This window comes from Trichechus manatus, unplaced genomic scaffold (genome assembly GCF_000243295.1).
Source record: "Trichechus manatus latirostris isolate Lorelei unplaced genomic scaffold, TriManLat1.0 scaffold00092, whole genome shotgun sequence".
Classification (NCBI taxonomy): Eukaryota; Metazoa; Chordata; class Mammalia; order Sirenia; family Trichechidae; genus Trichechus; species Trichechus manatus.
In genome coordinates, this window is record NW_004444028.1 from 1,375,614 (window position 1) to 1,391,825 (window position 16,212).

The 16,212-nt window shown below is 38.9% G+C and overlaps 1 protein-coding gene across 4 annotated transcripts in view; it reads right to left on the reverse strand.

Moving 5' to 3' along the window:
- The window catches only part of TP63 (tumor protein p63), a 234,316-nt gene that overhangs the window by 148,389 nt on the left and 69,715 nt on the right, over positions 1 to 16,212 (reverse strand). For all 4 annotated transcript variants that reach the window (XM_012557252.2, XM_012557253.2, XM_004382232.3 and 1 more), the window contains exons 2-3: positions 4,868 to 4,996; positions 3,794 to 3,926 (exon numbers count right to left, since the gene is read on the reverse strand). In XM_012557252.2, the coding sequence (XP_012412706.2) occupies positions 3,794 to 3,926; positions 4,868 to 4,996 (262 nt within the window). The remainder of the gene's footprint in view (positions 1 to 3,793; positions 3,927 to 4,867; positions 4,997 to 16,212) is intronic.

Sequence of the window (16,212 nt, forward strand, 5' to 3'; positions counted from 1 at the left end):
AAAATAGAGATGGTGAGACTTCATCTCACGTACTTTCAACATGTTATCAAGAGGGACAAGTCCCTGGGGAAGGACATAATGCTTGGTAAAATAGATGGTCAGCCAAAGAGGAAAACCTGCAACAAGATGGACTGAGACAGTGACTGCCAACAATGGGCTCAAATATAGCAACAACTGTGAGGATGGCGCAGGACCAGGCAGTGTTTGGTTCTGTTGTATGTAAAGTCATTACGAGTTGAAACTGACTCAACAACACCTAACAACAACGACCACAAAAATCATAAGGCAGTATCATTCTTAGCTAGACAAAAATCTATGGTAAAAACGATTGCGTCTATGCACCTTCTTAGCTTTCTCCCCTTTTCACTGTTCTTCTCTTCTAACATCATTGCATGACTTGTCTGGCTCTTACTCAGATACTCCACTAGGTTTTCTCCAGAGAGTCTTTTAGTTGTTCTGTAAAAACATCAAAATGGACTTTAAATGACTTAAATTTTAGAGCTCAAATGGCATATCTGGGTCCTTCCAAATAGAATGGGGTAACAACGGACGTAAAAACAACCTGAAAAGCATAGCACTTTCTACACTGACATCTTAATCAGAAGGGAGGAACGGCGGAAGGAGACAGGAAACTTCGCTGCTTTGACTGTTCAAGGAGAGAATAGTTCACTGATTAAAGATATTCTAGAGCTGTACTATCCACATGTGGCAATTTCAATGAACTAAAATTAAAGTTAAGCACTTCAGTTGCACTAACCACATTTCTAGTATTCAGAAGATGCATGCGCCTTTTTTAAAAACAAAGAAAGAGTTCTTTGGGACTGAGCTGTTTGAATGAGAACTGTCAGACATTTAGATAGCAATCAAATCCTATTTCTTATGACTTCAACAATTCTTGAAGACCTACTATGTGCCAAAATTGTAACAAGCCTTGGGCGTAAGAACATACTCTTCTTGTCCCCTTTACAGACAGAGAAGTAGACAAGTAACTATAATATTGTGTAATAAGTAACACGACAAAAGCATGCTTTGACTCCTTCGGAGGAATGACCTCTAAATCCGACTGGTGAGGACTAGTGATACAAAGAGCCTTCCCAGAGAAGAGAGCACAAACTGGATGTTGACGGAACTGGCTAGAGAGAGGAAATGAACAAGATTAGTGTTCTAGATAAGAATATTTCTAAGAATACAAAGAAATGTGAAACAGCATAGTATATTAAGAAACCCACAGCTTCAGTGTGCAAAAGGGAGATAATACAAAAAAAAACAAAGCCACAGCTGTCGAGTTGATTCTGACTCATAGCGACCCTACAGGACAGAGGAGAACTGCCCTATGGGGATTCCTCGGCTGTATTCTTTACAGAAGCAGACTGCCACGTCTTTCTCCCGCAGAGCAGCTGGTGGGTTCGAACTGCCAACATTTTTGGTTAGTAGCCGAGCACTTTAACCACTGTGCCACCAAGGCTCAGAAATAATAATAGGAACTATAAATGAAGGAGGCGTACAATTCTTCGTTTTCAACTTTATAATTTTTGGTCTACTTTGCTGAGTCCAAGAGTCAGAACAGAGAAGCCTGGAGAGAACGTAAAAAGATAGGTTTGCTTGTTGATGTCAGCCGCTGTCGGGTCGGCCCCTGACTCATGGAAACCCCGCGCACAGCAGAAGGAAACACTGTTCGGTCCTATGCGATCAGTTTGATGGGTTAGAGATTGTGATGGTTAAGATTGTGTGTCAACTTGGCTGGGCCATGATTCTTAGTGTTTTAATGTAATCACTCCCATGATTGAATATACTGTGAGTAGCCAATCAGATGAAAGGGAGTCTCCTTGGGGGTGTGGCCCGCATCTGAATATAAGCAGACGTTCTGGCTTTTTGCTCTCTCTGGATCCTACAGCTGCTTCCTGTCATCTCATCTCCTGCTCTTGGGACTTGAGCTGTCAGCTTATCTGCCGAACCTGGGATTCGTCTATCTGCACAGCCTGTGAGCGGGAGCCCTGCTCTCCAACCTGCCGATCTTGGGCTTGCCAGCTTCTGCAGCTGTGTAACTTGGGAGAGGCCTCTACCCTGATCCACGGACTTGGGACGTTCTAGCCTCTACAATCATGTGAGTTGTTTCCTTGATATAATCTCTCTCTCTATATATATATATATTTATACACATTACTGGTTTTGCTTCTCTAGAGAACCCAGCCTAAAGACAGAGATAGAACCATTGTGATCTGTAATGTTTTCATTGGCTGATTGTCTAAAATAGATTGGCAGGCTTTTCTTCCTAGTCTATCTTAATCTGGAAGCTCCGCTGAAACCTGTTTAGTACCATGGCAACATGCAAACTTCCACTGACAGATGGGTGTGGCTGTGCATGGAGTGCATCGGCCAGGAATCGAACCTGGGTTGCTGAATCAGGTGCTATCCATCAACTAAAAGGTCAGCAGTTCAAATCCACCAGCTGCTTCTTGGAAACATTATGGGGCAGTTCTACTCTGTCCTATAGGGTTGCTATGAGTTGGAATCAACTCGACAGCAATGGGTTTGGTTTTTATCCATCAGCCTAAGAGGTGATATTGTTAAATGAATTGAGAATGTTTCAGTTTTTGTAAGTCACTGTCCAATCAGAATTTACACATATTTATGTTCAATTATAGTACCTTCCAAGGCCTTCAATGACCTACCCATTGGAATTATCTGTCAGTTTCCTTTCACCGCCTCAAGATAATTGAGAGCTGCATTCTATGCGAATGGAAAGTCACTGTAAAAAGTGTATTTTTTTGTTCCTTGTCAGTTTACTGACAAAACATCAGTGCATTTGCAAAGTTACGACTTTCTATTTTTGGTTGTTTCCTTTCTCCTTTTCTCATGCCACCTTAAGCCAATGATAAGAAATACATTCTACATCAGACAAGTATATAGCGACAATTTCAGTAAAATTCTATATCAGGCAAGGAAGAGAAGAAATTTTCTAAACCACTGTCTCATGAGCAGACACTCCATGACACCTCACCCACTTTCTAGCTATTTTTTTTTTTGTTATTTTCTAGAAGTTTAAGTAGAGAAAGCAACAAAACTTGGGTGGTGAATAAACGATTAAAAATAAAACACACAAAAAAGCCTGCATGACTATGGAATGCACAAATTAAGGGAATTTCATCTAAAAGTCTCAGAAAAGTATTTTACAATTATTCACCCATTACACTCTTTAATTTGTCTGGGAGGTGTGTGGTGCATAAGGTCTTACAGATGAAAAACAGGCCTTAAATCATGAGTGACTCAGTGGTAAAGACAAGAAAAGCCTTTCCTGTTGTATTATTTATTTTCTTTCCTCTTACCCTGTTACTAGATGCTTAAACCTGTGTACACATAGAATTTACTTCCTCCTCCTTAATTAAAGAAGGACAGATCCATGGTAGAAGCAGTTTGCCATACTGGAAAATGCTTCAGAGGAGAACTCAGATCTGGATTCGGTTCTCTGTCTCTAACTAGTCGGAAAACCTTGGGCAAGTTTTGTCCTCTGTAAATCTGGATTGCGACGAGGAACAATTCAGATAAAGGATGTAAGGTGTTATTTCCAACCACCTTCCACATACTGTTAGAAACTTATACATTACGGAGAGTTGAGGCTGACCTGGAATTCATCAGCTTCTCCTAATCTTCCTCTGCTGACCACATTGACTCTTTCCAACGGCCTTGACCTCTCAGAGCCACCTGCCTTCTTAAATGCCACTAAAAAGCCAGGGTTAGCAGAGATGCAGATAGCTTGGTGCTCAGAATAAAGGGGCAAGCCCACACCACTCACCCACATGGGGTCAGTCAGTTCTGAGTCCTGCATACGGATACAGTCCATGCTAATCTCAATCTTGTTTGTTGCACCATTTTCCGAGGGTTCATCCACAAAGTTCAAATCAATGGGCTGAACTGAACATATAGGCCTAAAATTAAGGGTAAAAAAGTGTGTTAGGTATGGGAAGGAAATACAACACACTCATCCAATTAGTTACAGTAAGCTTTCTCTGCTCAAAGTTGGCAGGACATGTTGCTTGGAGTTAGAACCCCTTGCTCAGCCACTTGCAGTTCAAATATAAGATCTATTTTAAAATGGGAGTCATGATCCCTGCCCTCTCAAAGAACTGATGGGTGGTAAGCAGGAGATATTGGATACATAAGGGAGAGAGTATTTTATACCCTATCCCTTAGGGCCCCCACTGCTCTAATACTCTTCACTTTCTCCCTAATTTACTTGCTTGTTCAAACCTGCTGTTAGAAAAGATGGTAATAATCCTTTTCATGGCAAAGTACAAGTGACCAACAAAATTTAGTGTTTTGCATTCTGAGCAGGTGCTTGCATTGTAGCAGTGAATGTTATTATTGTTGTTAGGTGTGGTCAAGTCTATTTTCAACTCAGAGCAGCCCCGTGTGACAGAGTAGAACTGCTCCATAGGGTTTGTGAGCCTCTAATCTTACAGGAGAAGACTACCTGGTTTTTCTCCTGTGGAGCTACTGGGTGGCTTTGAACCGCTAAGCTTTAGGTTAGCAGTCAAGCATTTAAACATTATACCACCAGGGCTCCTTGTAGCAGTGAACAAAAGTCTTTAAACCAAAGGAATGCAGTTTGAGTATCAGAAAGTCAATGGGGAAACAATTGTGGATTGGACAGAACCTCCCTAAACCTCCCAAAATTATACCATCTTGGAATAGTAACGATCTCTCCACTGAATTTTGAACACAGAGATCCTATCAAAGGGAATACCTTTTCCCAACATTAACTGATTTTTATTGACTCTAGAAACACGCGCTCGTAAGCAACATTTTGACCATTCCCATTTACTCCTTTACCATAATTTGAATACAACATTTCTTGGTTGGTACTTACTGTTCCAGAAAATCCCAGATATGCTGGAAAACCTCAGGACTGAGGAACTCACTTGTCTGTGTGCTCTGGGACATGGTGGATCGGTAGTAACTTTCTTTCCAAGAGAAATGAGCTGGGGTTTCTACGAACCTTAACAGGACAAAAACAAAACTAAGATTATAGTTTCTGTATTTCTGATACTGCATATTTAAACTAAAGGACACTCTAACAAGTAAAAAATAACAACTGAATCTTTAAAGTCATGCAGATAAATACAGCAGACATTCCAAGTTTCACAACTGATGTTTCTTCAGGCAGCGTTATGGACCCCACTTGGCCATAAAACCAGACAGAACAATGCTAGACAATCAAGTCTTCTATCCAAGCTTGTCCTTCTGAACCAATAATATTGGTGTTACACGCTATACTTCCACTATCCAACATTTGTGTTCTGCAGATTTCAAAAAGAAAATAAACATTCTCTCATTAAATCTGACAGCAAGTCTGACCTATTATTAAATCTATTTTATAAGTGTCTCAATTGATTATCTGCTCATTTTGCCTCCAGCAGGCAAGAAGCAGAATCAGAAAACAGAAAAGAGCTCAGGAGATATAAAATTCAACCTCAGATTAATCACCCCACTCATAACTACCAGCTAAGCATCATGGCCAGGGGAAAGAAAGTCAGATTTCTGGACCTTGATATATATTTATTATTTTTAATCACCAGTCCCTCACCTTGACGTATGTGTGGGTGGTTTTTAATTGGAGTCTAGAATCTTACGTTAGACTAACGGATAAACAAACCCCTGAATACTTTGTAAATGAACAATTTCTGTCTGTTTCATTTTACAGACTTTAAAAAAAAAAAAAATTTATCCTTGATGCCTGGATATGTGAAGGAAGACATCATTTTATCATGTGATGGTTTTACCAAATCTGAACGTTATCTGCGTAGACCATCTTAATATGTGATTCATTGTCATTTTCCGTAGATCGATTTTACTCCAGGATCAAATTAGCTAAGCTCTTAATCATTACTGTTAATATTATGAAAAGCTTACAGAGCACAAGGATAGTAAATCATCTTCTTAAATATGCAAATGATAGTTCTGGTTTAATTAGATAATAATGGAACATAATAGTATTGGATTAATTGATGATGATTTCCAAGCTACATGCAGCAGCACATTCATTTAGTTAAATATATACAGACCATAAACTATTTGCCAGGAAGCACAATAGCCACTGGAAATTTTAAAAAAAGAATGTCTCACCCTCTATGCTAATGGTGTAGAAGGTAAGACAGGAAAATCAACCTATAAAAAATGTGGTTGCAATATGTGTGTATATATGTATATATATGTGTGTGTGTGTGTGTGTATATGCATATGTATGTATGTATATATATATACGGAGACTCCACATGTGCCAGAATATAACTGCACTCCATAGGGTTTTCAATAGCTGATTTTTTCAGAAGTAGATCACCAAGACTTTCTTCTAGGCACCTCTGGGTGAGTTCGAACTGCCAATCTTTTGGTTAGTAGTCGAGTCCTTAAACATTTGTGCCACCCAGGACTCCTAACAAAATGTATCAAACCAAAAAAAAACCCCAAACCATTGGTATCAAGTTGATTCCGACTCATAGTGACTCTATAGGACAGAGTAGAACCGCCCCATAGAGTTTCTAAGTAGCGGCTGGTGGATTCGAACTGCTGACCTTTTAGTTAGCACCCAAGCTCTTAGCCACTATGCCACCAAGGCTCCAACAATATGTATAGCACCATTAAAATACAAAAAAAGAACTATATAATCTAAGAGCTCAAGAAAGAACCCTTAAATTAAATTTTAATTAGATAAGGGCTATTGGTATGAAGGAGTCCCTGAATGGTGCAAAGGTTGGAAGTTCAAGTCTACCCACAGGCGCCTTGAAAGAAAGACCTGGCGATCTACTTTGGAAAAATCAGCCATTGGAAATCCTATGGAGCACAGTTCTACCTTGACACTTATGGGGTCACCGTGAGTCAGAATTGACTGGAAGGCAACTGTTATTTTTAATGGTATGGAGTGGGTATTCTATGCCAAGAAAACAGCATAAAGAAAGTACTAAGTGGAAAAATCTCTTGACGTATGTTAGAAAATGACAAGCAACCCTATATTACTACACTGCAAAAATCCTGGGCAAAGAATACGGGGAGATGAAGCTGGAGAGGGAAGTAGAGACTTACATGCTATTAAAAAAAAAAAAAAGTTGAACACTTCAATGCTTATGTTAGTGAAGAATATTTCTTCAAGAATTTTTTAAAATTAAAGCTCTTATTTTTAGAAAATTGTAGATTCACATGTAGTTATAAGAAATAGTATAACAATAAAAAATAAAGAGTAAAAAAAGTAAAAAGGAAGAAAGAATACAGAGAGATCCCACGTAATCTTTATCCAGTTTCACCCGATGATAAGTCATGTAAACTTATAGTACAATATTATAACCAGGATACTGATATGAATACAGCCCACCAATCTTATTCACATTTCCTCAGTTTGACTTGTAGTCATCTCTGTGGCTGTGTTTATTTCTATATAATTTTATCACATATGTAGTTTACCATATCTAGCACCACTGTATTGAAGGACTTGAAATATAAGGATGACACAGTCAGAATATGTTTTATATTGATGAATCTGGAGGTTGTGTGGAGGATGGATGTCCACTAGGTCAGTTTATAGGCAAAGTAGTTATTTGGAATGTTGCTTCACCAGCCCAAGTAAGACAAGAAGGGGATAGATTGCAGCAGTGGGGGTGGAGAAGATGAGGGAAAGATCCATTATTACCAAAGAGAATAAAGGGTGAATTGGACATGTTACTGAGGGAGGGAGAAGGGAAGGTCAAGGATGCCCTCCAAGTTTTCGTCTCGCTTGACTGAGTGGTTGATGATTCTACTAAAGCAGTAAATACAGCAGGAGGAACTGGCTTGGACAGGAAAGAGAAACCAAGAGCTTCATCTTAGCTTTTTGAATTTGTGGTACCATTGGGTATATAAAAAGTGAAACAGAGAGTTAAATAAACAAGTTTTCAATTCTGGTGAGAGGAATAGGCTAAAAGTTCAGAGACGGGAGTCCCTCATCATACGGATAGAGGAATACAACAATGGGAATGCCATGGTCTGTGCAGAATATGTGCAATGAGGAGAGAAGTGGGTCCTTTTGGAGAATCTATAAATTAGCAGACACTGAGGTGTTAATGGTATGTTGGAAGACAAGGAAAGAATATTTAAGGAAGCATCAACACGATTAAATGGGGCAGAGGAATCGAAGAAGTTAAGATCTAAAAAGCACCAGCTGGATTTAACACGAGTCGCTCATCAGCAACCTTCACACTAGCGCTTTCAATAGATTAGAGACGGCAAAATGCACATGGAAGTTGTTTGCGGAGTAAATAGAGGTGTAAAGGAAATGTTCTTTTTTATGTATTTATTTAGATGAGAAGAATCTGAACTGTACCTAAAGAGATAAAGTAGAAAGAAAGGAGCAAGTGAAGAGGGAGAAATATAAGATATTGGAAAGAAAGAGAAGGATATATTAGAAGTTCCCTGGAAGAGGCAGACAGAAAGGGGTCAAGTGCATAGGTAGAGATAATGGCCTTGAACTGAAATCCCCCATCCCCATTCCAGATTGTAGTAAAGGTAGCAAAATAGTGTGGGTATAAATGTGCCAATAGAAGATAAACACAGGACATGTGTGATGGGTTGAATTTTCTTGATGAAGCAAGAGACAAAGTCAACAGCTGAAAATGATGGGGTGGGCATTGAGTAGTTAATTAGAAGCTCTCTAATGTTTGGAAATGTGGGTGAGGTTAGGGAACATTAATTTGTCATGGCCCCAACCTGCACAGTTCCAGAATTCTCTCCAGTTTATATCACTTGAGGATAGGGGGAGAAAACAGAATAAAGCACTTATCCAGGGCTATTGTTTCAGTAGACAGATGGCGGAGAAGGATTGGATGCAAGAGAATGGAGAGAGCTATGAAGGCTACCTTAGGGTCCAGACTGGAGAGGGCAAGAAGAGGGGCTAGGAAAGGGAAAGAAATAAAAAAAAAATAAAACTAAAAAAAAAACCCTTTAAAGGTCTCTAAGAAGCCAAAAAGCAGATGTACAGAGAATGCAATGTGAAGGCTGAACTGGTACAGACTGGCGTAAAAGTGGGATATCAGAGTTTACGATATCCTTCATGGCTACATCCAGAATATTTACCTAAAATTAGGAGAGAATATGAAATATTAATACCTTTAAATGAATGTAAATTAAAAGTTCAAGTTAAAGTCACTTTTCTTTATTATCCTTTTGGAGTTGGAGAAGACTTGATTTATACATTACCAACTAGTGAGTAGAAAGGAAGTTCAATTTAATGGATCTAATATTGAAATGAAAGTAATGAAGAATACTCTCGTGGATGACACCTTTGGTTACATTTGATTTGCATTAAAAATCTTCTACAGATAAAAATGGAGGAGAAAAAAGACAAGAAAATAAAAATAAAAGTAACTCTTACTAGAGGAACCCCGAAACTATGGCCCCCCGGACATGCTGCTAACCCCAAACTGAAACCATTCCCAAAGCCCAATTTTCAGACAAAGATTAGACAGGCTTATAAAACAAAAAATAACATACGCGAGGAACATGCTTCTTAGTTCAATGAAATATATGAGATCAAATGGGTAGCTCCTGTCCAAAAGCAGGACGAGAAGGCAGGAAGGGACAGGAACTGGTTGAATGGATACAGCGAACCCAGGGTGGTTAGGGGAAAGGGGGAGCGTGCTGTCACATTGTGGGGATTGCAACCAATGTCATAAAACAATATGTGTACAAATTTTTGAATGAGAAATTAACTTGAGCTGTAAACTTCTACCTAAAGCACAATAAAAAGAAAAAAAAAAAAAAAACTGAAGACGAGCACAGGCAAACAAGCCCAGAAACACAAAAAAAAGTACATTATACCATTATTTGAGTTATAATGTACATGAACCTACAAACACAGCTCCAACATCCAAAGACCTAAACACTATGACTGGAAGGGTGACAGCTAGGTGAGCACTAGAAGGTAAACACAGCAACACCAAGCACACTCTCAGCAATAATGATACTCAAGGTGTGAGAGTCAGTACGAAAGAATATGAGATTTTTCTCAATTGGCAGAAATTTAGGGGCAGTTACTCAAGAGATTAATAGTTAACTTCACCTAGATCTTAAATAACAAAAGGTATGAGCTTGATTCAGAAAGAAAGAAAAAAGTAAGAGGGAAGAAAGACATTATCACTTTCTCTAAGGCAGAAGAGAAAAAAATATATCATTGGATCCACAGTCAGCGTCCCTTGCTTCTTTCATTTACCTCCACATGGAATTCTGGTTTCTCTCTGAGCTTACTCTGACATTCCCTTGTTTTACATCTCTCTCCTATCCCCTCCCCACGCCAGTTCCTCTCTGACTCCTAAAAAACCTTATTTGTATTTCTGATGTTATCACTAACCAGCTTCAGTTTCCTGGAATGTAACATGAAGGTAATCATCTCTGCTAGTCAACTCTGCTGTGCCTCTTCAACGCTCCCTCCTCCACAAAGTATTTCCTAGTCCTTTCCTTAAAGTAAGGAGCCCTGGGACGGCCTTGGAAACCCTGTGAGGTAGTTCTACTCTGTCCTGTAGGGTCACTATGAGTCAGAATGGGCTCGATGGCAATGGGTTCCTTAAAATATAGTCTTTCTCCCTCAAACTTTCTTGGTCTTGTGTTGCATCCTGTCAATGCCAATTTATCCTAATTTACTTTTACAACAATTAATCTACTGTGGAGGATTTTAAGTAATTTGAGGACAAAAACCATCTCTCTCATCTCTGCATTTCTTGTCGTTTTGTAGTTCCTTGAGGCTAGAGTGGAAGGAACACAGATTTTAGAGTGAGACTTCGGTTCAAATCTCAGTTCTATGATTGACCTGCTGTGAGGACATGACCATGTTCCTTTTAACATCTTTGAAACACAGTTTCTTCAACTATGCTTCCTTCATAGAATGGTTGGGACTTTTAATTGAGGTAATGTGCTATACCTTTTCTATACAATGCCTGGTAGTCAATACACTGGTCCTGTTAAATCAGGTGCTTCATAGTACATATCTAGAAAATACCTGCTGAATCGAACCAGTTTGTATCTGAAAGTTCTGTTAACGCTGTAAAAGTGCCACAGAAAAGTAACAAACTCATATTAATCCCGTATTCCTCCCTCCTTTCTCTCCAGTTCAAACCATTTTTCCTCTATCTGTGTCGCTGGGCCAAAAAAAAAAAATGCTCCCATCACTTCTCAGTTTCCTGCAGATCACCACTGTCTCGGACCTGCTACACTAAAGTGGGTCATGTCCTCCTTCTGGGCCTTAAGCTTCCAGAGGGCTTCATCACAAAACACTGGGTTGCGGTTTGGACTAGATCAGTGGCTTTTAAACTGTGTTCCACGAGATCCTCCGGTTCCTAGTGTCTCAGTATGTTTACCAAAGGTCAAGAAACGGCCATGTTGTTGGGAATTCACACACCCCTGTCACCTTGCTAAAGCTCAGCTTTTACCGGAGTAAATTTCATTTGAAGAAAGGGTTATTTCTAAAAGAAAAAAAAGAAAGATCAAGGTTCTAAGTTAGGAGATCTTCAAGGTCTCCCCTTTACAAACCCAAAGTTGGCACCCATTCTCTGAATAAATGTACAAAACACTATAGAGAGAAGGGAAGGAAAGACATCAGCTGGTGCCGTAGGGCTGATGGGTAAGGAGTGAGGTCAATCCCACCTACCTTCCAAATCTTTGCCTTTGGGTGAATCTCAATTTACTTAACAACAACTGTTCTGTTCAAACGTTTTTGTCAAACCCATCACACCGAAGGAAAGGAAGCCTGAAATCAATTTCTTTTCATCTTGCTTTTCCTGGACTAACTGTCCTACACTGTCTGTATTAACTCAGCCAAAAAGAATCCTGTTCTTGCAGAAGTAACCTGAAAACACCAAGGGGTATTCTACCCATCCTGTGCATCCTCTCCTGCTTTTCCTATTCTCCCCCTAAGCTCACCGCTGGAGCCTGTCACACCTTTAGTTTCTTTCAGTGTTCCTGAAAATCTCCCAACCCCTAAAATTTCAGAATTTCAAAAACCTCAGTTTCATAGATGAATTTTAGGATTACTAGACCTCAAAGACCATCTAGCTCAGCTTTCCCTATTTAACAGATGGAGAAGGTGAAATTCAAAAGAACTAGTTCATTCTAGCTTTGTTATACTAAAGCTTGGGTCTTAATCCACAGTCCAATAAAAATAAATGTGTGCATCAGACACTAATTATCATGAATTATCCAACTCTTGGCCTTTTTTGCCAGTTCCCATCATTATCGTTCTCAGGATATTTAAAGCCTCTTTACTCCTCTTAGAAAATCCAAACTTAAAGCTATATAAAACTAGAAATATATTTGATGTTATGCAAGCAGTCCCTAATTTGCTTAAACTAAAACTGCATTTAGCAGTGATGCAGACTCAATGGCAGCTGCTGGGTTTTCTGACTGAAAGGCCCTCCTCGACAGGACGTCAGTCATTCTGGTAGAAAGACAATATGGCACCAGGTATCTCCCAGAGAACAGACCTGGAGGTACCTCTTCATCAACTGGGATCACTACTGCTTCTCGGCCAGCTTGCCAACATAGGGCCACACGTGAGTCTAAACCTTTGAGGATCCCATGGAGTGTCAAAGCTAGGTATGCCTTTAGAAAGCATCCAGTCTTCTTCCCTCATTTCATAGGGAAACTGAGACTTGGACTTCAGGAACTTACCCTAGATCCATTGTTGTACTGGAGATCACTTGTGCCGGACTACCGTTAAACTTTATGGAATTTTGCAAGCCAGTTGCTAAAAACAGCCATTATTAAAATGTATTATTATATAAGAATAAACTTTAAATAAATTATATTTAAAATAAAGGTAATAATTACTCAAACAAACTCATCACTTCCTAATTATTTTGTTATAGTTTGTTGTTGTCTGGGCTCCTGAAAGTCATTTAAAAAAATACTTCAGTGAGATGTTTCATATGAAAAAAATAAATAATCAAAATCCTCTCTCTGCAAATTCATTGCTGTATTTCAGTTAAAGGCTTTTTGTGCAAATGATTCAACAACGTATTTATTGAGCACCTATTCTGTGAAAGGCCATGTGGGGAGATTCAGTGATGAATGAGACATGTTGCTTTCTTCAAAGTTGTTCACAGTTCCGTGCCGGGAAGAGAACATCTTCAATATTTGTCTCATTTTAGCCTTTTGTGATAATCTTTTGTGCTTCAACGCCTGATTTCCCACTGGACTGTGACCTTCTTAAGGGCAAGAAAGCGTGGGTCATTCATTTTGGTTTGTGCTCTACTTGCCTGGTGATTGGCAGGAAAGGAGACTTGACATTGATTACGGTAGGATTTCACTTCACAGGGCCTGCTTTTCCAGTTCATATGTGAGCACCTTTGCACTCAGAGAGGATAAGGAAGGTATTCAAGGTCACTCAGCTAGTAAATGATAGAGCTAGGATTTAAATGTAACATTGTCCTGCTTCAAAGCTCATGTTTCTCCTATACAAAGTGGCACACAAAACCTTATTAAGCTACTTAGGCAACCTCTAATTCTCATTTATTATAAAAGTTGGGCAATATGAAGGTTTTATAATTAGGTTTTTTTTTTTTTTTTTTTTTGGTAATAGAACAAAAGATCTTACCAATTTTGTCTCATCACAACAATCATCCTTTCCCTACAAGATGAGCAAGAAATGAATTTGGAAACTTAGTCCTGATAAAATCAAAAACCAAACCTATTGCCATCGAGTCAATTTCGACTTATAGTGACCCTATTGGACAGAGCAGAACTGCCCCATATGGTTTCCAAGGAGTGGCTGGTGGATTTGAACTTTTGGTTAGCAGTCGAGCTCTTTACCACTGCACCACCAGGGCTCCTTAGTACTGATAGGTGAATGTTATTTAAAGAATGTCTGGCCTTTCTACATATTCTCAATGTTACCACAAGGAGATGACCCTCAAGAATTTAGTGTAAGAGAAGAAAGCTGAGGTCCCTGTTACTTTCAAAGAGGACTTGAGAACTCAAAGGCTCTGGAAGTGTCCTCAATCCTCAGATAACAGTGGTGCCAAAACTCTAAACATGGCTTCTCCATTTTCTGTCCATCCATTGATCTATCCATTGATCCATCCACCCATCCACTCATCCTTTACGGATCAAATCTTTATTGCCAACCTTTGTATATTCCCCAAAACAAGTCTTCTGGTTGGCCCCAGGAGCATTATATATCATACAATTCCTTTCACTTTTTTTAGTTCAGAAAACATTCTTGTACTTTCAGTTTTCTCTGCTATTATTGTAACCATTATCACTATTAATTTTCATGTTAGTTATATGGAGGCTAAAGAGCACTTTGATGCCTTTTAGCACATTGCCTCTTTATTGCATCCAACAGTGCCCAAGCACCCAGGAGGAGTTAATTTATTCACATGCTTGAAATAACTTCACCACCAGAAATTCATCTACATACTCTAAATCAGGCTCATTAACATCTTTCCTTTGTTAGGTAGAAATCTTTCCTTTTCAACTTAATGTCTGTCCTCTTCTATCTCTATTAACCCCAAATTCAAATCTGAATGCAAGCTTCACTCTTGGCAACTCAAACTTTAAAAGGATAAAATTCATTTAGAGTATATGTTATGCCTAAACATTTTCAACTTGACACAATTCGAACAACAAAAAAAATCATATCCCAGGAGTCTCATTTCGTACATATTGCTGAACTCACAACTAAATTTTTAAGATCTCTTTTATGTATTTCAACACTCATTTCTCCTCTGTTCTACCCCTTCTCCTAGTAATTCCTGCCCAGTTGAGTAGACTCCTCTTTTGTCTTCAGAAGTCCCTTCCTTTCCTTCAGCTGCCTCTCTTAAGAACTGATTGCCAACTACAGTCTGCTTCTACCATGACCCTTTACTATGCGCTCCAAATCCCAAGATTCCTTTAAATTTCTACACATCTCGCACCAATTCAGCAGGCATCAATTCTTTGAGAACTACCCTTTCCTCTCTCAGATACCAAGTCATCAAAGTCTCATATTTGTGCCCCACCCTCTATCCTAACCAAAGTATTATTATTATTATTTTGGATCCCAACTAATTTCATCCATTTGTATATTGTATATAGCTGCTTTTGTGCTACAACAGCAGAGTTGAAGAGTTACAACAGTGGCCATATGGTCTACAAAGTCTAAAACATTTACTATCTGTCCCAATATAGATAACGTTTGCCAACCCCTATCTAGATGAAAAGAGCTAAGATTTTAAGACAAATTGAAGTTCGAGGCTTTTAATATCTTTATATCACTGAACATAATAGTGTTTCTGACATAATAATGGGGCATTCATAAACATTTGTTGATTGAAGGAATGAATAGTCTTAGTTCCCCCAGAGTTGCAGGGTTAGTATATGAACACTGACTGAATTGACTCTCAAGTTTTACTCTTCCGGATACATCACATTGACTTCTGTTAGAAGTAAAGTGGATATTTTGCTATGATGAAGGGGACAGAACAAAAAACAATCAAGCACAAGAATAAAGATACAGACACACACAGGAGCCCCCGAAAGCTTTGGTACACTAACATAACCCAGTAAACAAGATTCCCAGGGATGATCCTGTCATCAGGAGAAGTGCATATGGTACACACTATTCTTGGTTTAAAAAGACTATGAAGTCTGCATTATTTTCCAGAAATAACTACATTCCAATATTTTTTTTAAAAAAATACTATTTAAAAGGTTATATGCTCAACTATCTATAAACTCAACTACCGAGAATGACATATTTCCTAACGGATCCTGAAAAATACTTCTTCTTCTTCTTCTTTTTTTAATTAAATCATCATGACAGTTTTTGTTCCTTCCTGATCATGGTCACACTTTGCCTGCTAGTCCCCCCCTTTTTTTTTTATTTACAGTTTCTACTGGTGTTCTTATTGATTGGAGGCAAGATCATCATTTTAGTTTTTGGCTTCTGTGGCTTCAGAATCTAGCACAGTTCCTGGCACAGAGAGGGAGCCAAATCAATGCTTGTTGAAGGAAATGTCTGGAAAGGAGAGCACAAAGAACAATGCCAACATTTACAGCAGCAACAAGAGTTAACATGTGATTGCTTTCCTGGGAAAGTTACTGCAAAGTGCCTGAGAGACATTGTTTAATTTTTCCAACATTCTATGAGGTAGATACCAATACTACCCCATTTTACAGGTAAGAAAGCTAAAACCTAGTGGTAATGCACCTCCTCAAAAT